The 18,895-nt window shown below is 42.5% G+C and overlaps 1 protein-coding gene across 1 annotated transcript in view; it reads left to right on the top strand.

The window, feature by feature from the left end:
- Positions 1-626: 626 nt before the first annotated feature.
- OTC (ornithine transcarbamylase) overlaps positions 627-18,895 on the top strand; it is a 30,718-nt gene continuing 12,449 nt past the window's right edge. The window contains exons 1-4 of the mRNA XM_076328887.1: positions 627-733; positions 4,837-4,975; positions 5,562-5,643; positions 13,420-13,507. Of these exons, the coding sequence (XP_076185002.1) occupies positions 657-733; positions 4,837-4,975; positions 5,562-5,643; positions 13,420-13,507 (386 nt within the window). The 5' untranslated portion in view covers positions 627-656. The remainder of the gene's footprint in view (positions 734-4,836; positions 4,976-5,561; positions 5,644-13,419; positions 13,508-18,895) is intronic.

Here is an 18,895-nt window from a genome sequence, read left to right as displayed (position 1 = left end):
TTTCTGGGCCTCACTGAGGGCTTTTTAATGCTACCATAGCACAATTGAAAACTTGGTCCAAAACTCCTCCAGCAATATATACATTTTTTAATGTAGCCCATCTCCCATCTTGTCCGGGCCCTGAGGGCACAAATAAGCCTTAATGGCCCTGCCCAGCCTGATACCCGTGGGCCCAGGACCCTCATTTTGGCTCAGCACGGGGCCATCCGGCCCTGCCCAGGCCATTCTAGGGCCGGGGAACCCCCCACGGTCGCAGTCCCGTCCCCAAGGGAGCCACCCGGCTCATGCTGCACCCTGACAAATCTTCTTTTGCCTTTTTCTGCTAGCACATGCTCCTGTACAAATATTTAACAAACACAAAATTGCTACGAAATGGTGTTGACACAGGTATGATATGATGGGCCCACACAGAAGAGCACAAACTGCGCGTGGTGCAATGGGCCCTGTGAGAAATCTCTATCTGTAGAGTTTGACCAAGGAAAAGCTTCAGTGTCAGCCCCCGCCAGGCCCAGCCCTGGCTGGGGCAGCCAAAGCAAAGACTTTGGTTCTTGGTTTTCCCTCCTTTGCACAGCAGCACAGCTCGCTCTCTGCTTCATACACCTCCGTTTCTGTTAACTTTATTTGCGGGACTGAGAGAAGTCTAATGCGAACAGAAGATGCTGTTTCACATGAGGAATTTCTTCAGTGCTGCAAAACTAACATGGACCAGCAAGCAGCTGCTGCGACATTTTTGGTAAGCTTATCCTTTAGTTTTGTCCGGTGTTCAGTGCCATTTAGTCAGAAGCCTGGAGACAAAAGCTGTTGAATCCTGTGAAGGAGTGAGTGTTTCAGAGAAAGGCACTTTTTTTCGCATTTTTAGTGCCCTTTTGCCTCCTGAGGCAGAAAGCTCAGCGTCTTTGGGAGACTGGAGGTTTTTCCCTTTTAATGTTTGCGAAATGCTGTTAATTCTTTCTGTGGGATTTAGCAGCAAAGTCAAGAAGGAATGTTTCTTCTTGAGGTCAGTGTACATTGCAGGTACTGTAATCAATGAATAACTATCTGAATAAAATACAGGAAATTCTTGTGCATTTAGACAGTTATCATGACCAGTACTGGGGGGGGGGAAGTTGGCAAGGTGAATCTCCACTTCGGGATTTTTTTGTCTCTATATACAATGGAGGCATGCAGGAAAAGCGTGATGTGATACAACATCAAAGTTAGCCAGGTAGACCTGGCTCTGTGACCTGGCTTTGGGTTCTTTCTTCAGCCACATAGACGTGCCTGTCCCCTGTGCCTTCAGAAAAGTACCTCTATTACAGTTTTCAGTAAGCTGCTTCTCATTTTTATTTATCATTTCTACATTACATCAGATGAAAACCAAATGTTTTCCAAGTTCTGTGATTTCTTTGCTACAGTTTTAAAGTGGTCCTGAAGCCTGGGTGATGATTTTTTTTATGGATTTTGGATTTTCACTGCTGGCAATTGGTGGGAGCTTTCTCTGGTTAGCAGAGATGATAGACAAGCAAGTTTGGAAAACAACTGCAGTAAAGCTGGTTTTCCAATAAAGTCATCCAATTCATTAAGCTCCCCACATAATGTTGTTTTTTATTTTTAGGGTTTTTTTAACGTTATATCATAATGTTGGCATAAGCTATCACCACTGTCTATGAGCATTACGAGTTAAGCACACTGTGGTTGATATTGCAGGATAACCTAATACCTATCAGTCTGTGCTAATAGTCCAAAGTAATTGCTGTCCCTGCTCAGAAGGGAATAAGCCAACTGCTTGACCTTGCAATTCTGCCTGTTACATTTTAACTTTGGTATGTTGTCTCATGCTCCTTCTCTGGAATTTATTAGTCCACTTCTGCCTCTCTTTCAGAGGATGTGGTCAACAGGGAAGGGAGCAGATTTCTTGAAGGTCATAGCAATAAAACAGAATCATCATGGGAACATAGAGGTCAGGAGCAGACCTCTGGTCCAACTTTCTGCTTGTAGCCTGACAACAGCATACGAGGTCAGCTATGTCTTTGCTTAGCCACATCTTGAAAATCTCCAAGGATGGTAATTCCACATCCTCTCTGGGTAGCCAATTTTAGTGCTTCACTATCTACCAGTGCAGAAATTAGTGGTGGATATTTCTCAGTCCACTTCTCAATATTGCCAAGTGGTAAAACAAGACCCATGAATGGAAGTTCCTGCTTGGCAGGTTGAGATTAGACAATCTCTAACTCCCTGGAAGGAATTGTAGGCTGCAATTAGAAACTCGAGGAGCAGCATCAAAGCTGCTCTGGGAACAACGCAGCGAAGGAGAGTAGAGTGACCAAGCAGCAAAAAATTGCATAGATTTTAAAACAGGACAAGTATTTTTTTGTTCCCCCAAACTGGATAGAGTAGCAAATTCCTATTCTGAAAAATAATAACAATAAAAAGTCACAGTTATGAAACTAATTTCTTTCACATTATACACATTGAAGTTAGAGCCAACCCCTTGAATATCAACTAAGAGCCTTGGTATTCAAGGCTGGATTTCAGTAGCTTGCCTTGGTAGGCCATTTTTCATGCTATGGTGGAAGCTACCTGACCTACGAATGCCCAGCTTTTCTTATAATGTCAGGTATATTCTATTCTGCAGCTGTTGAATATAGAAGTACAGGAAATCATTTTGCTACCTCTGTAACTCCCACTTCAAATTAAAAAATGGGGCATTTGGATGCTTCCTAACTGTTTCTAGGTTGTTTACCTCAGGTTGGAGGCAAGCATGGGAACAGAAGGATAACACTTACAGCAAAATATGTAACTTTATTTTATTAATGATTGTAATGCTGTGAAGATTAGTCTTTATGGCTTGGAAATGTGCATTATTATTTTAAATGGTACTGCCACAAATATTTGTTACTGAAGTCACACATAGAGTTTAGATTGTATTTCACTTAAGAATCAATTTTCAGAGACACTCTAAGAAAATACACAGGCAACATGACTCTAAACTTAGAAAACAAAAAATCCACTCCTTTATCTGCATCGTGCTACAGAAAAGTCCTTCCCTCCTGCAGTTTGGGGGCCTGTGCAGAGACCAGACTCTGATGGTGCACATTGATGGGAATCTTTGTGGTGCTTTGTGCTTAGCTTAGCGGTGGACCCTCTGGCAGTCTGCATAATCTCTGGAGCACATTGCCCTGATATATGACAGCATTTACTGATTTCCAGCAATATTAATCTGCAGGACATCTGCATGGACTACTTCTTCATATATTCTCTGTGTTTCTGCTGTTACACATAATCCTTTTCACTGTGAAAAAAGTCTTCTTAGTAATGGCAGTGGTATAATGTGTACCTAAAGCACTTTTAAGGTGTCCAGAAGGAAAACACACAGCATTTAGATATCTTCAGTTAAAGAAAAAATTCTGCTACATGATTTGAAAAGTTGTGCAGTTTGTGCTGTGATGTCAAACGGACAGTAATAGTGTGTGGTACCATTCCCGTAAGAGCTGCTCTCTTCCTCCAGTTCCAGTTGGAGCCTATGCGACAAAATTCTATAGAAAAAGTCTTTCCCTCCAGATTTAACTAATATAACACCAAAATCTTTAGAAGCCATAATAGGCCTATCCACTACCAGGGCTTTTATTCCTTGGAATTAACAGAAAAATGAACAGAAATTCTACTTTTTCCCCTGAATATTCCTAGCTGTGGGCTCCAGAGCTTGGCAATTGGCAGGTGCTTTAACTGAGCCTGGCCTCAAAGGAGAGCTAAAGGGAGGCCTACTTGGAAATACTAAAGTGGTAGCTGCACTCAGTCCATTTGTTTGCATTGCTTTGGTTTCTATTCCATCAGATCAGTCTAAAAATGCTGCCTTTAGTTAAAAAGACATGTTTAGCTTGTACCCATCCAAACCTTAGCAAGAGTACAGTGCAGACTGTGTTATGCTAAGGAGGGCTGTAGATACAGTGCCAGGGAAGGGGCTAAGCTACCACTCTCGCTTACTAATCTTAAGCCTGTGGGAACACGGGCTTGGACGTGACTTTCATTAAGACACCTCATCTAAGCTAGAGGAAATTCATTAGATCATGTAACTTCTGTGGGTGATTATCAACATCCAATTTCATAGAATCATACAATCATAGAATCATTAAGGTTGGAAAAGACCTCTAAGATCATCGAGTCCAACCGTTCATGTGATTCTGAAGTCATAAATCTGTCTGGAGGCCAGAATACACTGAATAAATACACTGCACATGCCCAGAACATCTCTTGTGTGGCAGGAGAAGGACCAGAGCACATGGCTATTTTGCTGGGATTTTTTACCCTCTTCCCTAGTGTAATCAAGAGATTTCATACACCTTTATAGAAATGCCACCGTTTGTATTGTGTATTGTTGTGTACTGGGGTGTATTGTTCCACCTCCACGGTGGAACATGGAAAGTGTCTACTCATCCACAAAGCATGAAGGAAGGAGAAAGAGCATCAAGATCAGTTCCTCGTATTCTGTGCCCCCAAAGGGCAGCGTTGTGGTCTATGCGTAAGCCATTTCACCAAGCCCTGAGTGTCTTTATGCATTTGGGTTTATTTGATTAGGCAGCATGCAGTCAAGTCTTATGCATATCAGAAGGCAAAAGAAACTACATCTAATGTACAGTTTATAATACAATTTGAGACACGGTTATAGTGGTGATAGATATAGCGCATAGTGGCATGTTGTGGCTGTCTGACAGTAATTAACACAGTCCATCAAGCTGATCCAGCTGGGTCAAAGGAGGGGAGTGGGAGAGATTTCAGCTGCTTGCTCATTGGCTTTAGGATGAGTACAATTTAGTGTCGAATGACATAAAGCGTCTATTTTTTGCTCTTTTGACACAGGTATGGGCCAGCAGCTCAAATGAATGTTCATCTGAAAGGTCGTGACCTCCTTACTCTACAGAACTACACAGCAAATGAGCTGAAGTATTTGCTGTGGATGGCCTCAGATTTGAAACAAAGGATAAAGCACAAAGGAGAGGTAAAATGCTTTAACTGTCATTTAGGTCACTCAGATGTTGAAATGAATATTGTTCTGAAGAGTATTGGGAATGAGCCATTCAGCTGTCTTGTCCTAAACAACATCACCTGAACTCTTAAATACTGTAAATCATGTGCTACAAATCAAAGAGCCTTCCTGTAAAGTGTTCAGAGATATTCTTTAAATACTTCAGAGAACTTCGCAAGTGAAAAGGTTAAACAGCTTTGCACAGTTAACTCCCTGTTGTTGGCTAACCCCTTCCATCGACACATGGTGTACGTGCAGCACTAAATGTAGGAAATGGAAGACACTTCCCTGCATGGGATTAAATTAGTATCAGAGTTCTCCTTAATGCTAGCTCAAATTGAGTGCCAAAATGCAGTTGCTTTTTGCCCCTAGAATGACTTCTTTCCCTTTAACCTTTCCACTGCTAATAAATTCCTTGAAGGGCAGGAGAACAAAGCTATGGTTAAAAAAACACCTGTGTAGCTTTTCTAATGCTGAATCAAAATGTGAAAGAAGTATTTCACACTGTAAAGTGTATAATGACTATAAAATTGAAATGCCTTCAATTTTCATATTCCAGTATTTGCCTCTGATGCAAGGAAAATCTTTGGCCATGATTTTTGAGAAGAGAAGCACAAGAACAAGATTATCTGCAGAAACAGGTAGGTCTAAGCAATGGCACAGCCAGATTTTATATGAAATCATATACTGTGAGGATGTACTGAAAAACACTGCATAATTTTGTATTTAGCAATTTCTACTCAGGAGAAACCTAAAGTTTGAAAGCAAAAATAGGAAAAGAATGGTAGCTAAATGTGTTTCACCTTGCATATTAATTTCACAAGCACATGCCTTTCGTCACCGAAATTTCGCCAGATCATTCCAAAACATGATAGATCAGAAATAAAGTAACAGGCAGAAGTAAGCATTTCAGGTGTAAGCGCCTAGTTGTACTGGCAAGATGCAAGATTTCCTAACATCTATTTTAGTAAGCGTCACAAATTTAATTCCATGCAAGCTCTAATAAATATTTTTCTAATGTATTATCCACTACCATTGTCACATTTCAGAGTGTGTTTAGACTGGGAATCGTAGTAATGCCTTGATATAAATTAGGGAAAAAAAAATTAACATGATTACCTACAGGGGAAGATAACTTGATGGAGACTCCAGGGTATTAGCCTAATAAGACCAGGCACTGGAACATTATCCTTTTAGGATACAGTCCTGCAAACACTGAAACACGTGCATAGCTTTATTTACATGGTAGTTGTTGTGAAGTCAGTGGGACTGCTGAAATAAATCATTCACGTGCTTGCATTTTAGCAAGGAATAACTATGAATTGGTGACTGTCTTATGGGTACATTTTTACACATTAAGGAAGGAGAAGCCTGCCCTTCTCACATTTAAATTGACCCAGCATCCCTTAGGCTGACTTCTCCCTGGTGAAGGGACAGGAAACTTGTTGAGTATTCACATAATCTTTAGAAGGTGTAAGGGAGAAGGTAAAAATAATGGAAGGAAGAAGCAGATATGTTATCTGCAAGCGTTTCTGAATTTGCCTTTGTATCCTCTGGCATAGCCAGTTACCTGCTGATCCTGGTCTTTATGTAGAATTGTTGCTGCTTTCTGTTTTCTCCAGATAAGCAGGACTTACAAATGGGTTTCTCTTGTGCATTCCCTCTCTGTGAAGACCACCCACCTTTTAATTCCGGAGTTTTTAGTCCAGTTTCTAGTTGCCTGCCACACTGGTACATGGGCAGGTAATGACGAATTCTCTGAATCTGTTTATCCTTCGTGCTTCTAGATTCAGAGGGAAGCACTATTTAGTCCTTGGCTTTTGAAGGCTTATGGAAGGGGGAAGCTCAGGAAAGTTCAAATGAATTAACTCAAGGATGGGAGTTAATGCACATAAATTCATCCAAGAGGGATTAAGCTCCAGTGAAATAAAACCAATTTATTTCTGAGTGAGAGCTTCCACAAGGGAGTTTAAGGCAGTTTAACTTCTGTGCATTAACTTCACACCTTCAGTTAATTGGTCTTAAGTCCCCTAAGCCTAAGACTTTGTTTCAAAGGCAGACTCAAGTTTTTTCTGTCCATGGAAACTCTATACATTTCAGCTGCTTTTTAACATACATGATTTCTCCCTTGGAATTTCTAACTCAAAACAAATGTGGGGTCACATGTGTTCCTTTTAGCTAAATAAGCTAATTTAATACCAATTTTCTAATGTCCAGTGAAAGTGGACGTTGAAGTGGATTGGAGTGTTTATTTATAAAATACCTGAGCCATCTCAAATAGCATTTCCCACGAGTTGCACCTTCAATATGTTGAAAGAGATCACTTGTGGGACAAGGTTCTGGTGATGAGATTAGTCTAAACAAACTTTGCAACTCTCAGGAACAACTAGATGAAAATCAATGGGTTTCATTATAAAGGAGTAGAGACTTGGAAAGCACTGGTTACAAAATCTGCTCTGTGCAGTGCCTAGGAGATTGTTGCCATATATTAACACCATACAAGTCTTTTCAGAAGTCCTGCTGTCCCTATGTCTATAAAGAACATCATTATTGAAAAATAAACAAACAGAATCACGGGGTGGTTGAGGTTGGAAGGGACCTCTGGAGGTCATCTGGTCCAACCCCCCTGCTCAAGCGGGGTCATCTAGAGCCAGTTGCACAGGACCGTGCCCAGACAGCTTTTAAATAGGTCCAAGGATGGAGACTCCACAATCTCCTGGGGCAATCTATGCCAGTGCTCAATCACCCTTTCAGTAAAAAAGTGTTTCCTGGTGTTCAGAGGGAACCTCCTGTATTTCGGTTTGTGCCCATTGCATCACTGAAAAGCACCTGGCTCCATCCTCTTTGCGTCCTCCATTGTATTGATATACACTAGTAAGATTCCCTCTGAGCCTTCTCTTCTCTAGGCTCTGCAGTCCCAGCTCTCTCAGCCTTTCCTTATAAGGGAATTGCTCCAGTGCCTTAGTCATCTTCGTGGCCCTTTGTTGACATGGACATACTGACTTTTTCCAATATGTCCGTGTCTCTCGCATACTGAGGGGCCCAGAACTGGACACTCCAGGTGTGGCCTCACCAGTACTGAATAAAGGAGAAGGATCACCTCACTCCACCTGCTGGCAATACTTTGTCTATAGCAGCCCAGGATACCATTTGCCACCTTGGCCGGAAAGGCACATTGCTGGCTCATGTTCAACTTGGTGTCCTTCAGGATCCCCAGGTCCTTTTCTGCCAAGCTGCTTCCCAGCTGGGTGGCCCCCAGCCTGTACTGGTCCATACTTCCTCAGGCACAGGACTTTGTACTTCTCGTTGCTGAACTTCATGGGGTTCCTGTCAGCCCATTTCTCCAGCCTGTCGAGGTCCCTCTGGATGGCAACGCAACCCTCTGGCATATCAGCCACCCCTCCCAGTTTTGTGTCATCAGCAAACTTGCTGAGGACACACTCTGCCCCATCATCCAGACCATTAATGAAGATGTTAAACAGGACTAGACCCAGTATTGACCCCTGGGGTACACTGCTAATCACTGGCCTCCAACTAGACTTGTGCCACTGATCACCACCCTCTGGGCCTGGCCATTCAGCCAGTTTCAACCCACCTCGCTGCTCATCCAGCCCGTACATCAACAGCTTGTCTATGAGGATCTTATGGGAGACAGTGTCAAGGGCCATAATGAAGTCCAGGTAGACAATACCCACTGCTCTCCCCTCATCTAACAGGCCAGCCATTTCATCATAGAAGTTTATCAAGCTGGTCAAGCATGACTTCTTGGTGAAGCCATGCTGACTACTCCTGATGATTTTCTTGTCCTTAATGTGCCTGGAAATGGTGTCCAGGATTAGCTGCTCCATCACGTTCCCAGGGATCGAGGTGGGGCTGACCGCCCTGTAATTCTCTGGGTCCTCCTTCTTGCCCTTGTCACCATAGGGGTGACATTTGCTTTCCTTCAGTCTTTGGGCACTTCTCCCAGTCGCCAAGATTGATCAAAGAAGATTATCAAAACATTGATTTATAATGCATTGTAAGACAACAGTCGACAGTTTTGGCTTTTCCAACATACTATACCTCTAAACTGTTTTATTCTGACGACATTGCAACTGTACTGAACAATGTACAGCTCCTTGTGGTATAATTCATTGCCCCTTTACTCTCTTGAATAAATCTAATCTTGTCCTAATGCATATTTCTGAAACCCATATTATTTTACCATTTCTAAGAGTAGTAGTGGTGTTGTAAGTTTAATGAAGAACTACAAGTAACTTCCATAGGGTATTGGCAAAGTAAATCCAGTGTTGTGGAGCCTACTAGATTTATTGCTATCACTAGCTGTTATATTGGAAAATGTCTATTTTCTATATATCTGCTATAATACTGGAAATTGTCATCTGTTTGCAGTCAGAATCCCATACCCATTCTGCATAAAATTTTGCGAACTTTTTGAAAACAAAGATATTCCACATGGTCATATATTACTTGTAAAATAAACATCCTCAGGCATGGCATAAAAGTGAATGCCCTGGTTTTGTTACAGCTTTGGTGTAAAATATTCTGATTGTCACTGATACTCTTAAAATATACAGCTGCAGTTACATTTCAGTGAACAAATTATAAATAAATCCAACCATTTCACAGACGCTGAATGCAGACAATATGTCACAAGGTAGAAATGGAGAGGAAACAATACAGGCAGAAAAGCTCTGTATACCTTTTTTCATTGTCCACTGGAATATACAAGGTCTTAACAGCTTTACAGAGGTTCACTGCCACTGGCTTTAGTGGAATTACTCCCAACTCACTCCTCTTACACAGCAGGGTGAGAGAAACATCATGTCCATGCCTGAAGACTACTACATACAGTCACAGAAATAATTGCATCACTTCTTATGTTCTAATGTAGTGGGGATGGTATTACATGGCAGGAATACAGGGTCTGTTTTTTGTTAGAATGGGTAGTATTATTTAGCTTGGCCACATTACAGAGGGGGCAAGAGTACTCTTTTAGCTTACTCTCCATTTAGAGGATAGCTTTAAAAAATTGCTTATCAGTTTTTAAGTTTCTACTTTAGGGATATTCTTGCAGTTGCTGCCTAGAAGAGTTCTTTGTTATCAGTCTAAACTGAAAAATACTTTCTAGATTGTAAGTCCTGGCAGGCAGTGAGGAAACTAACAAATCCAAATCCAGATGTCTTGAAATATAAAACCAGATTGTTCCTTTGAGTTTGAGAACGTGGCTGTGTATGTCTCCTGGTGATGGCAGAGCAGCCCCACAGCTGTGTATCCAATGTGTGAACTAGAGGATTCACTTTGGCCCACTCACCCAATGTAGCAGGGGCTGTCTGGAATGGAGATCTAACCCATGTCTGTACAACCACCAGCACACGTGTCCTACGTGAAAGAGTTTGCATAAGTGGGCTCAATAATCTGCCACAGCCTGAGGTATAAAACTGTCCATTTTTGAAAACTAATAGTAGTGAGAAGTGTGGACATGAGATAATAATCTATTCTGGCTCTGCAGTATGAACATTTAATACAGTTTGTCGAAGGTACCAAGATTCATATAAACACTCAGTATGTGGCTTTGGATATGACCAGCTTGTGACAACAAAAAGGGTTAGATCTTCCAGTTTAACACAGCACTCCAGCGTGTGCTTATTTGTTGAATTGGTGCCTGCATATCTTCAAAAGTCATCATTTTTTTCTTTCTACTAGTAGTCTGGATGAAAGCATCTGAAGCAAAGATTCTTTCTCTGCAACTATATACAAAGCTAAAGCACAGAGCTCCTGTGTTTCCAGATGGAAAGTTTTGGATGGAATTATGTTCCCAGGCCCTGCACAGATGGCCAGTTCACGAGCAGAAAGCCCAACACGTTAGGACTCTGCTATGTACACAGACTCCAGGTGGTAGCTCCGACTGGGCTGCCTGACGTCTGGCAATTCTGAATAAATGGCCAGATTCCTCTTTTTCTACCTGGGCATCATTTATAGAAAACAGAATATGTCCATGGGAGCCTGCCTGGACTGTGAAACATCTACCAAAGTGTATGCATTTAGAAGCCTAAAATGCAGAGCTGTTGTATTGTGTGGAACTTGCGGGGATAAATCACTGACATAATTGTATATGGCTTTGGAAAAAACCACAAGAAGCTGGACAGGAAAAGTTGCTACAAACAACATCTCAACCTTGAGGTCTTGACTTAAAAACTTGCATTGAATAGGTAGGCTATAATGTCTAGGCAACAGTTTGCATACACATTCCCATAAATACAGTGTTTGTGTCTGAGCTGCAGAGAGGAGGTGAAAGTATTTGAGGAAACCTAAACATTTTTCCTGCCTTAATACAAAAATGCTTCGGAATAACCAAGAAAGGAGGGCAAAGCAACCGGCAAATGTATAGTGCTTTTCTAACAGCAAAAAGTAATAGTAGAACAAGTGATGCTTCATTCTTAAAAGTTTGCTGGTTCTCACTCTAATCTTGTTGAGATTTGGAGCAATCCTTAATGATGACAAAGGGAAAGTAAAATCAGGCCCATTCAATAAAATGAGTATACACTGGCTGGACGGAGCAGAGATTTGCCCTTCAGGTGGGGTCTGGAGCATCATTATTTTTAATCTGACTTTTAAGGAAATTGAGGCAGTCAAAAGGCAATGATTTGCCAGTATTATTTTTATCTATTGCATTTTAAAGTCTAGAGTCTGGCTGAACTGATGCGAAGTGGAAGACCTCACCTCAACCCTGCTGCCCGCATGGGATGGAAGTTAATAAGGGCTGCTCTGTGTTAGGGGCCCAGTTGTGGCGCCCAGGCCTGCCGCCTGAACCTAGTTGCTTGGTTTTATCTGTGAAAGGTTTCAGTGTTCAGTCCTGGTTTAATCCTTTTTTGAAGAGTAGCAGTGGGATCAACTTTTTAATGTACAAACATCATGTTGAAGCTGCAGTCCTGGTGATGTCTGCAGTGCCATCTAACGGCTACAACCAGCCCAAGCAGCTTTTAACCTTTTTTTCTTTCATTTTTTGCTTTCCTCTTTTTTTCCTTTTTTTTTAAGAGCATGAAATTTGTTAACACTTGCAAGAGATCACAGTTTGGTAGAGAAGTGGGGTCTCTGCTCTTCTGTGCTGTATGCAGCCTTTCTCTTCCTGGCAATAAAAACAAGATGGGCTTCCTTCTAGATTTATCACAGTAAAAGGCTTACTCCCCCGCAGTGCTGTCTTGACAAGGTTGGTTTGTCCACACCAAGATTCTCTGGATCCATCATGGATATTAGTGACAGGGCAAGATCTCCCTGACAATTTCTGTACTAGAAGGGAGTTGTTCTTATGCGGAAAATCTTCCCCAGTGCACAGAAAATGCCTTACAGGGCTACCTACAGCCCAGTTTAAATCCTACACTTTGTATGTCCACAGTTGTAGGACCCTGTGTCCTACAGCTAGGCTTATGCTAAACTATTTGTGACAGTTCATAAAACAGTCCCCCTTGGGCTCCATCCTTCCAATATGTGGCCACGATGGACTTTACACTGAGATTCAGTGGAGGGAGGCTTTAGGCTTAAACTGGACAAAGGCAGGGAGACTCAAGCGTTGGTGAAAAAAAGCTGTTTTTCTCTCTGTCTGTGTCACCTGGTTGCTTGTGGTAGCTTTCTAGTGGTGGTGCAACAGGAATAAGGCAGGACAGAACCTGACAGTTGTCCTTAGCATGTAATTTGTCTTTATCCAAAATACCGTCCAGACACCTTTTAAGTTCCCCAAAGTGTTTTATATTCTTAAATGATGCTCAGGTCTTTCTATGGTTTCCTGTTCAGGAGTGGATTTCATTCTTCAGACCTGATCCATCCAGTTCCTTGGCTCACCTTGTAAATTCCTAACTATTGCAGGGTGGAGGAAAGAAAAGATCTTTCCTTTTCTCTCTGCCACATTATAATTTTTAAGGCACTTGGTTCATTTGTGACCAAGCTCAAGTTTGTTATAGTGTATGAGGAGACTTAGGGTTTTCTATCTGAGTGAATATACTTAAAGCTTCTTGCAAGGATGTGGAATTACACCTAGTGACTCAGATGGCCCTTCTAGGATGCTAAGTCCCTTGAAGTAGAAATTCAGCATGATGAATGGATTACCTAGCTCTTAAGAGGGAGCCACGGTGATGCTTTTGGCAATATGTAGCCTTGCAGCTTGAATGACTGTTCCTATGAACACAGATCAGAACTCATGCTGAAGGATTTCAGCAAAGCATCACATTTGAGTGGGTTTATTCCAAAATAAATTTATTTGTGTCTTGTGTGTCAGACTTTAAGCATTTGAAACATTTGGATGCCCTGCTGAGTTTTACTTTTATTGCTGTAAATATCTTTTACATGAAGAAGTTTTTGAATCTTGGCTGTAAATATGAGGTGCTGGTGTTTAATTTCTTTTTTATTTGTCCTCACTGTAGGATTTGCTCTCCTTGGAGGACATCCTTCCTTCCTTACAACACAAGACATACATCTGGGCACTAATGAGAGTCTCACAGATACAGCAAGGTTGGTAAAATGTCACTTGATTGATCACTATGTATTTGGTAGTTGATCAGGCTGAAACCTGTCTCACAGAATTTTGGAAGCTAATATTTTCTTTCTGGAAAATGTCAGAAGGCACTCCAGATTCCTTAAATATTTACAGATCAGCTCACAGGATCTGTAGTTCGGTACACCATCATTCCATCCACTCTAGCTCTCCAAAATGTCTCACGACGAGAAATATTTTTATCAAATTTGGCTTACAGAGTGTTAATGAGAGTGACAGTCACACAAACGGAAACATTTTATGAACCTCAGTAGTATAGCTCTACTGATGACAGCACATGTATTCAAACAAGACTAGAACCTTCTGGTTCTGTTGCTCCTCATGGAGCTAGAAGTACAGCTGGCTGGCAAATCAAAAAGCAAAATCAAAAAGCAAAGACTTTATTTATCCTAGTTAGGCCAGCTGCTGGTGGGCCTTAGCCTTCCTGCAGTGACAGGGTGGCACTGAAGGCCACTCTGATCCCCCTATTTCAGCAGCACCAAACTTGACCAACACTTTGCAGCCAGTTTCTGATTTCACATGCCCTCCTCCACAGCTGTACCTGCTGTCAGGACTGCTGTGGAGGCTGGGCTATGGCATTGTTCTCTTACTGGCACCCTTGGAAGATCTTAATCATGCCCAGTCCCACATGCATGCAGGGATGAATAGCTAGCAGCCTATCCCCATTGCCATAGCAGGGAAGAACTGAGCTCAAGGCTGTTGTCCAGCGGATTCCCTCCAATGTTGCAGAAAGTAGGCAGAACATGAGGTTGTCTTTTGCAGGTGCTCTTGCTGTTTTTCATAGCACTCCATGTATTAAAGACTCATCCAACCTCAGTATTGTGCTGCTTTCTAGGCAGCCCTTTTGCATCCTGAGGTCAATTCAGTCAGGCTCAGCTGTTGGAAGGTTAGTAGTGTCTGAAAGGTCCTTTTTGTTCTGGTGAAAGATATGCAGTGTCAGGCTCGTCAGGCTCAATTCAAAATACGCAATCAGCCAGCTGAGGTTCCATTGCCTCTGCTGTATACTACAGTTTTCACAGTCAGTGGGAGAGATTGTTTGAGAACAATGTTGCTGTTCTCTCTGTGATGAAATCCAAGGAAAATGTAAGAAAAAGACCAAACATTTGAACATTTTAAGTTTTCCTTTCTTGCCTTTAACTACTGAAGTGGAAGACATATGGGTGTTGATAGTAGAAAGTCAAAATTTCAGTCTCTTGAGGCATGAAAGTACTTAGCGCTCACTCCCTGCTAGATATGTAACTGCCGGTATCAAAGTAAGCTGCAACAGTAGTGTGAAGATGTTTCAGAAAAGTGTGTCCCACTGCCTTGTTTAGTAACTACAAATTTAAGATTCAAAAATCATATAAACTTGTGGGCCTACAAAGGGAACAGATTAATCTGAGACTTAACAGTCAAGTCTGAGGTACATTAGGCCACTGTGTCCAGTGGCCATTGTGGCCAGTTCAGCAGAGCTCGTACACTGCCATGGGATTCAAATACATCCCCTCAAAAGAAATTCTTCATACATCATGGGACATAGCCCCAGTTTGAGCAGGACAGCTATAGCTTCATCAAAGCGTGCCATTTAAATGCTTCAGAGCACATGCGTCCCTGCTACAACTCTATTAGCATGAGAGATGGAGGATTTTTCAAGTCAAACATACATAGCTTACTATGTCACATTAAAGGTGAATGGGAAACATATCAAAGGTAAATCCCCCACACTGATGTAAATAAGTATTATTATTCCCCAGGAGTCTTGCCTTTTCTTCCATTCTCACTGGACCATTGTAAGCAGAGAGCCTCTCGACAGAGAAGGGGGAGGAGGAGAGGATGCTGACAGAGGTCGCAGTAGGAGGGAGATGGGAGGGCGGTGCTGAGAGACTGGGACTGAAGACACAGAACCTGACATGGTGAGCAGGGATACCGGCATGCCAGGCTGGAAAGATGAAGATCAGCTATTTACATCAGCTTAAAGGAACTGAAATTGAGAAGGGATGGGACACACCAGAGCAGTGGAGAATGAATTAAAAAGTGCAGAGGTGTCACATTTGGGAAGGAGTGGCTTCAGGCTCCAAGACAAAATGATGTGGAAGGATTGCAGTGTCACCAAAGGTGGCAGGTGAAGCCAAAGGAAGGGTTGATTTACCAGGGCCAATGTGAGATTGCACTGTGGCACTTGTGAATGGGAAGGGAAGGACAAATAGTGAGACTCTTCAGAGCAGTATGTCAGGCTGCCCTGTGGGCTGGTGGCTCCTTGGCTACTGGGGAGGCTCGGGTGCCAGGCGCTCCCCGTGGGTCAGACAGGGCAGGGCCTCTTCAGCCGGCACCTGTCCCACTGCCCCTCGCCAGGGAGCAGGGCAGCTGGGAGGCAGCCGGGGGCAGCCACAGCCCAGGGCATTGGGCACCTCTGTGGGGATGGGGGTGGGCCAAGGCCAGGCTGGGACATCAGCCCGCAGGTGGGGGTCCGGGTCAGGATCAGCATGGGCATGGTTACAAAGCAGCAATAGATGTGACTCCCAAGAGAAGGAGGTTGGCCCTGATGGAGGCTCCTCACAGTGCTGTCTGGGAGCCTCACCCCCTGACATCACAGTGATGAGGGGCAGCCCTCAGCTGCGCTATTGCAAAGTTGGCTCTGAGCCCCAGCAGCCAAACCTCCAGGAAGGGGAAGGATGCAGTCAGGGCCCTTATGCAGTGCTCCCCTGCAATAACCTCTCCAAGCACCATCCCACCAGACATGCAGGACTGTCACCCGGAGGCTCTCTGCCATTCAGATGCCAACCCTGCAGCAAATCCAGGTGTGTTCTGATGCACATATGGACATGCTTTGTATAGGCCAGTTTTCATTTCTTCTTCTTCCCAAATGGGATAATAAAGGACCGTTAAATCTTTGGTTCACAGTCTCTTGAATGACCTTTGTTTGCACAAGCAAAAGGGAAAGACAGTAAGCTACGAGAAATAAGGCAAAAAAGTAGAAGCAAGCAAATCTTCCAGCCATTTTGGAGAAGTCCCCATGCTGTGGCGAAATCTCCCACAATACCCACTTCCCATCCAAGCCTTCAGCCCCCCTTTGTCACTGCTTGCTCTTCCAGGTCAAGTCCTGTTTATGACCCCTGACTTGGGGATTTTGCTCCTCTGCTGGGGCACAGCACTTGCCTGCTACAGTGGAGTGAGGGCTTTACCAAGTCCGTACAGAGCCTCACGTGCTCTGCTTCACTCCTGCTCTCATTTACAGAATTATTGTTGACTTTGCATAATCAAGGCTGAGCAGCATACCCAAAAGAACAACCTGAGTGTTAATTCCTTGGCATTTCTTGTGAATGAAGCATAACACGCCAACCTCATTCAGTTAATGTAAGAATAAAAAAAGAATGCCTGTAGTAGACCCGGAGGGTATTTCAAATATTTACATCCATGTGTCTAGGGCTCTGAAGGCCTTAGAAGTACTTGAGATTGAGACTTAAAGCAAAAAGGGCACAGATCTATAAAAGTCCCCAGTTTATATTAGAATTGCTGCAGGTAAGGGTTGAAAGCATTTCTGCTGTGAACATATTTTTAGTGACTTATTACCTGCTCATAATACAGTTCTTCCATGCTTCACAAGACATTTACATTTACGCTGACACAGTAGCAAGAAGTTACCACCCATTAAGGAGCTCTAAGCCTTTCAGTGCTGTTTAGCATGTCTGATATATTACGTGAAATGGAATATAAATACTGTATCTGTATTTTCCCCTGTAGAGCAGTTCCATTGTGCACCACTATAGTTCAGTGGCCATAAGGTTCAGTGGCAGCACTGAAGAGCTCAAAGGATGATTTTACCAGTCCGCTGGCATTATTAGGGGATGAATCTCTGCATCTCTGCATCTCTTACTTCTCACCACTTTTATTTGTGTTTAATTTTGGATTGCTTAGAGGATACACTTGAGTAAAAATTTCCAGCTTTTCTCTGTAGAAATGAAAGTTATTTTGAAAAAAGAGATATGCAGCATTCCAATACACTCTTATATTTCCAAGCTCTGGGATTTTGAAGTTTATAGGCTCCCAATCTTGCAAAAAGACTGAAAAGAGAAAAAGACCTTATAGTCGGTGGTAACATAGGAACCTTAAATGAAAAGTCACCTGATGAGCCTGTGCTTACTCCCCTTCACCTTCCAAAACTTCATCTTTACTAAAGACTCTTATCTAGCCAGGTCTTTTTTCCTATGCAATCCCAGCCTTACCTGGTTTCCTTCAAATTGGTTTGATTACAGGAGACTTCATCTCCTCAGATGAGGTCTATTTTTTTTTTTCGGAGTTCAATTTGGTTTTGATTTCACAAAGAATAAACCCAGTTTCCACATGGGTTTCCTGCTGTAAGATATGACATCTAGAAATGCTGGCAGAAGGACTGTCTGATGTCCTGCTGGTAAGCATCTAATAATTCTAGTGTCTACTTTCAACAGATTAAGGAAGAAAATCCAGCAGTTTTCACTAGTTGGTAATTGATTATGCCTGAATTTCCTCTAATGGCATACCCTGTAAAGGAACCATCTTCTTGAAATTCTTTATCAGTTGTGTCGGGTAGGAATCAGCTGTCCTGACATCCTAAAAAAAAGTCTGAGAAAAATGGGCAATTTCCCAGTGTGATTGCCTCTTTTCCTTGACTGGTGTGACTGGCTATGTCTTGTTTAGGGTGGACACCTGTTAGACGGCTAACAAAAGCGACCATGCATCCCATCCCTGAACAGAACAGGTTTTCCACAGTCACATGCTTCAAGCCGGAATAAACACACAGAAAAAGAAACTCATGAGCTAAGAAGAAATAACAGCAAAACCAGCATCTGTTCCAATACCTTGCAATCAGTAAATACCCTGTTCAGTCCCTCCTTTTAACTTGTAGCTGCTATCAGCAGTCTTTTCTTCAGAGAGAGCTCTACAGGGAATCTTGAAACCTTTTATAAGAGTTTTGCTTGTGTGAGGAATGTCTGTTGTCAGTAAAAAATATTTGTTACTGACTTCATCCGGAGATTTGTCTGTGTAAAGGCCATGGCATTAACAGCCATATTTCCACAAGAGGAGATACCAGAATTCTTCATGGCTAATCAGGAAGATAGATACTGCAAGGGTTTTTCATACTCTTCTATTCAGTCTCTTCCTTGTTTTGTTTTAAGGTCCTGTTAGAGATAACATGAAAACACACAAAATGCTACTTCAAAGTCATGCTTCAGGGCCTGATTAAAACACAGAAATGCAGACAAATGCAGAGCTCCAATCCATGTTTAATTTATCTAAAGAATTCAGAGCATACTGAGTATGCTATGCTAATCCACTATGCTCATCTCCGAGGCTTTCACACTTTGGCAAATGAGGCTAAGGCCAGAGTG

The sequence above is a fragment of the Aptenodytes patagonicus genome, chromosome 1, assembly GCF_965638725.1.
Source record: "Aptenodytes patagonicus chromosome 1, bAptPat1.pri.cur, whole genome shotgun sequence".
NCBI classification, from domain to species: Eukaryota; Metazoa; Chordata; class Aves; order Sphenisciformes; family Spheniscidae; genus Aptenodytes; species Aptenodytes patagonicus.
This window is presented reverse-complemented; position numbering and strand designations above follow the sequence as displayed.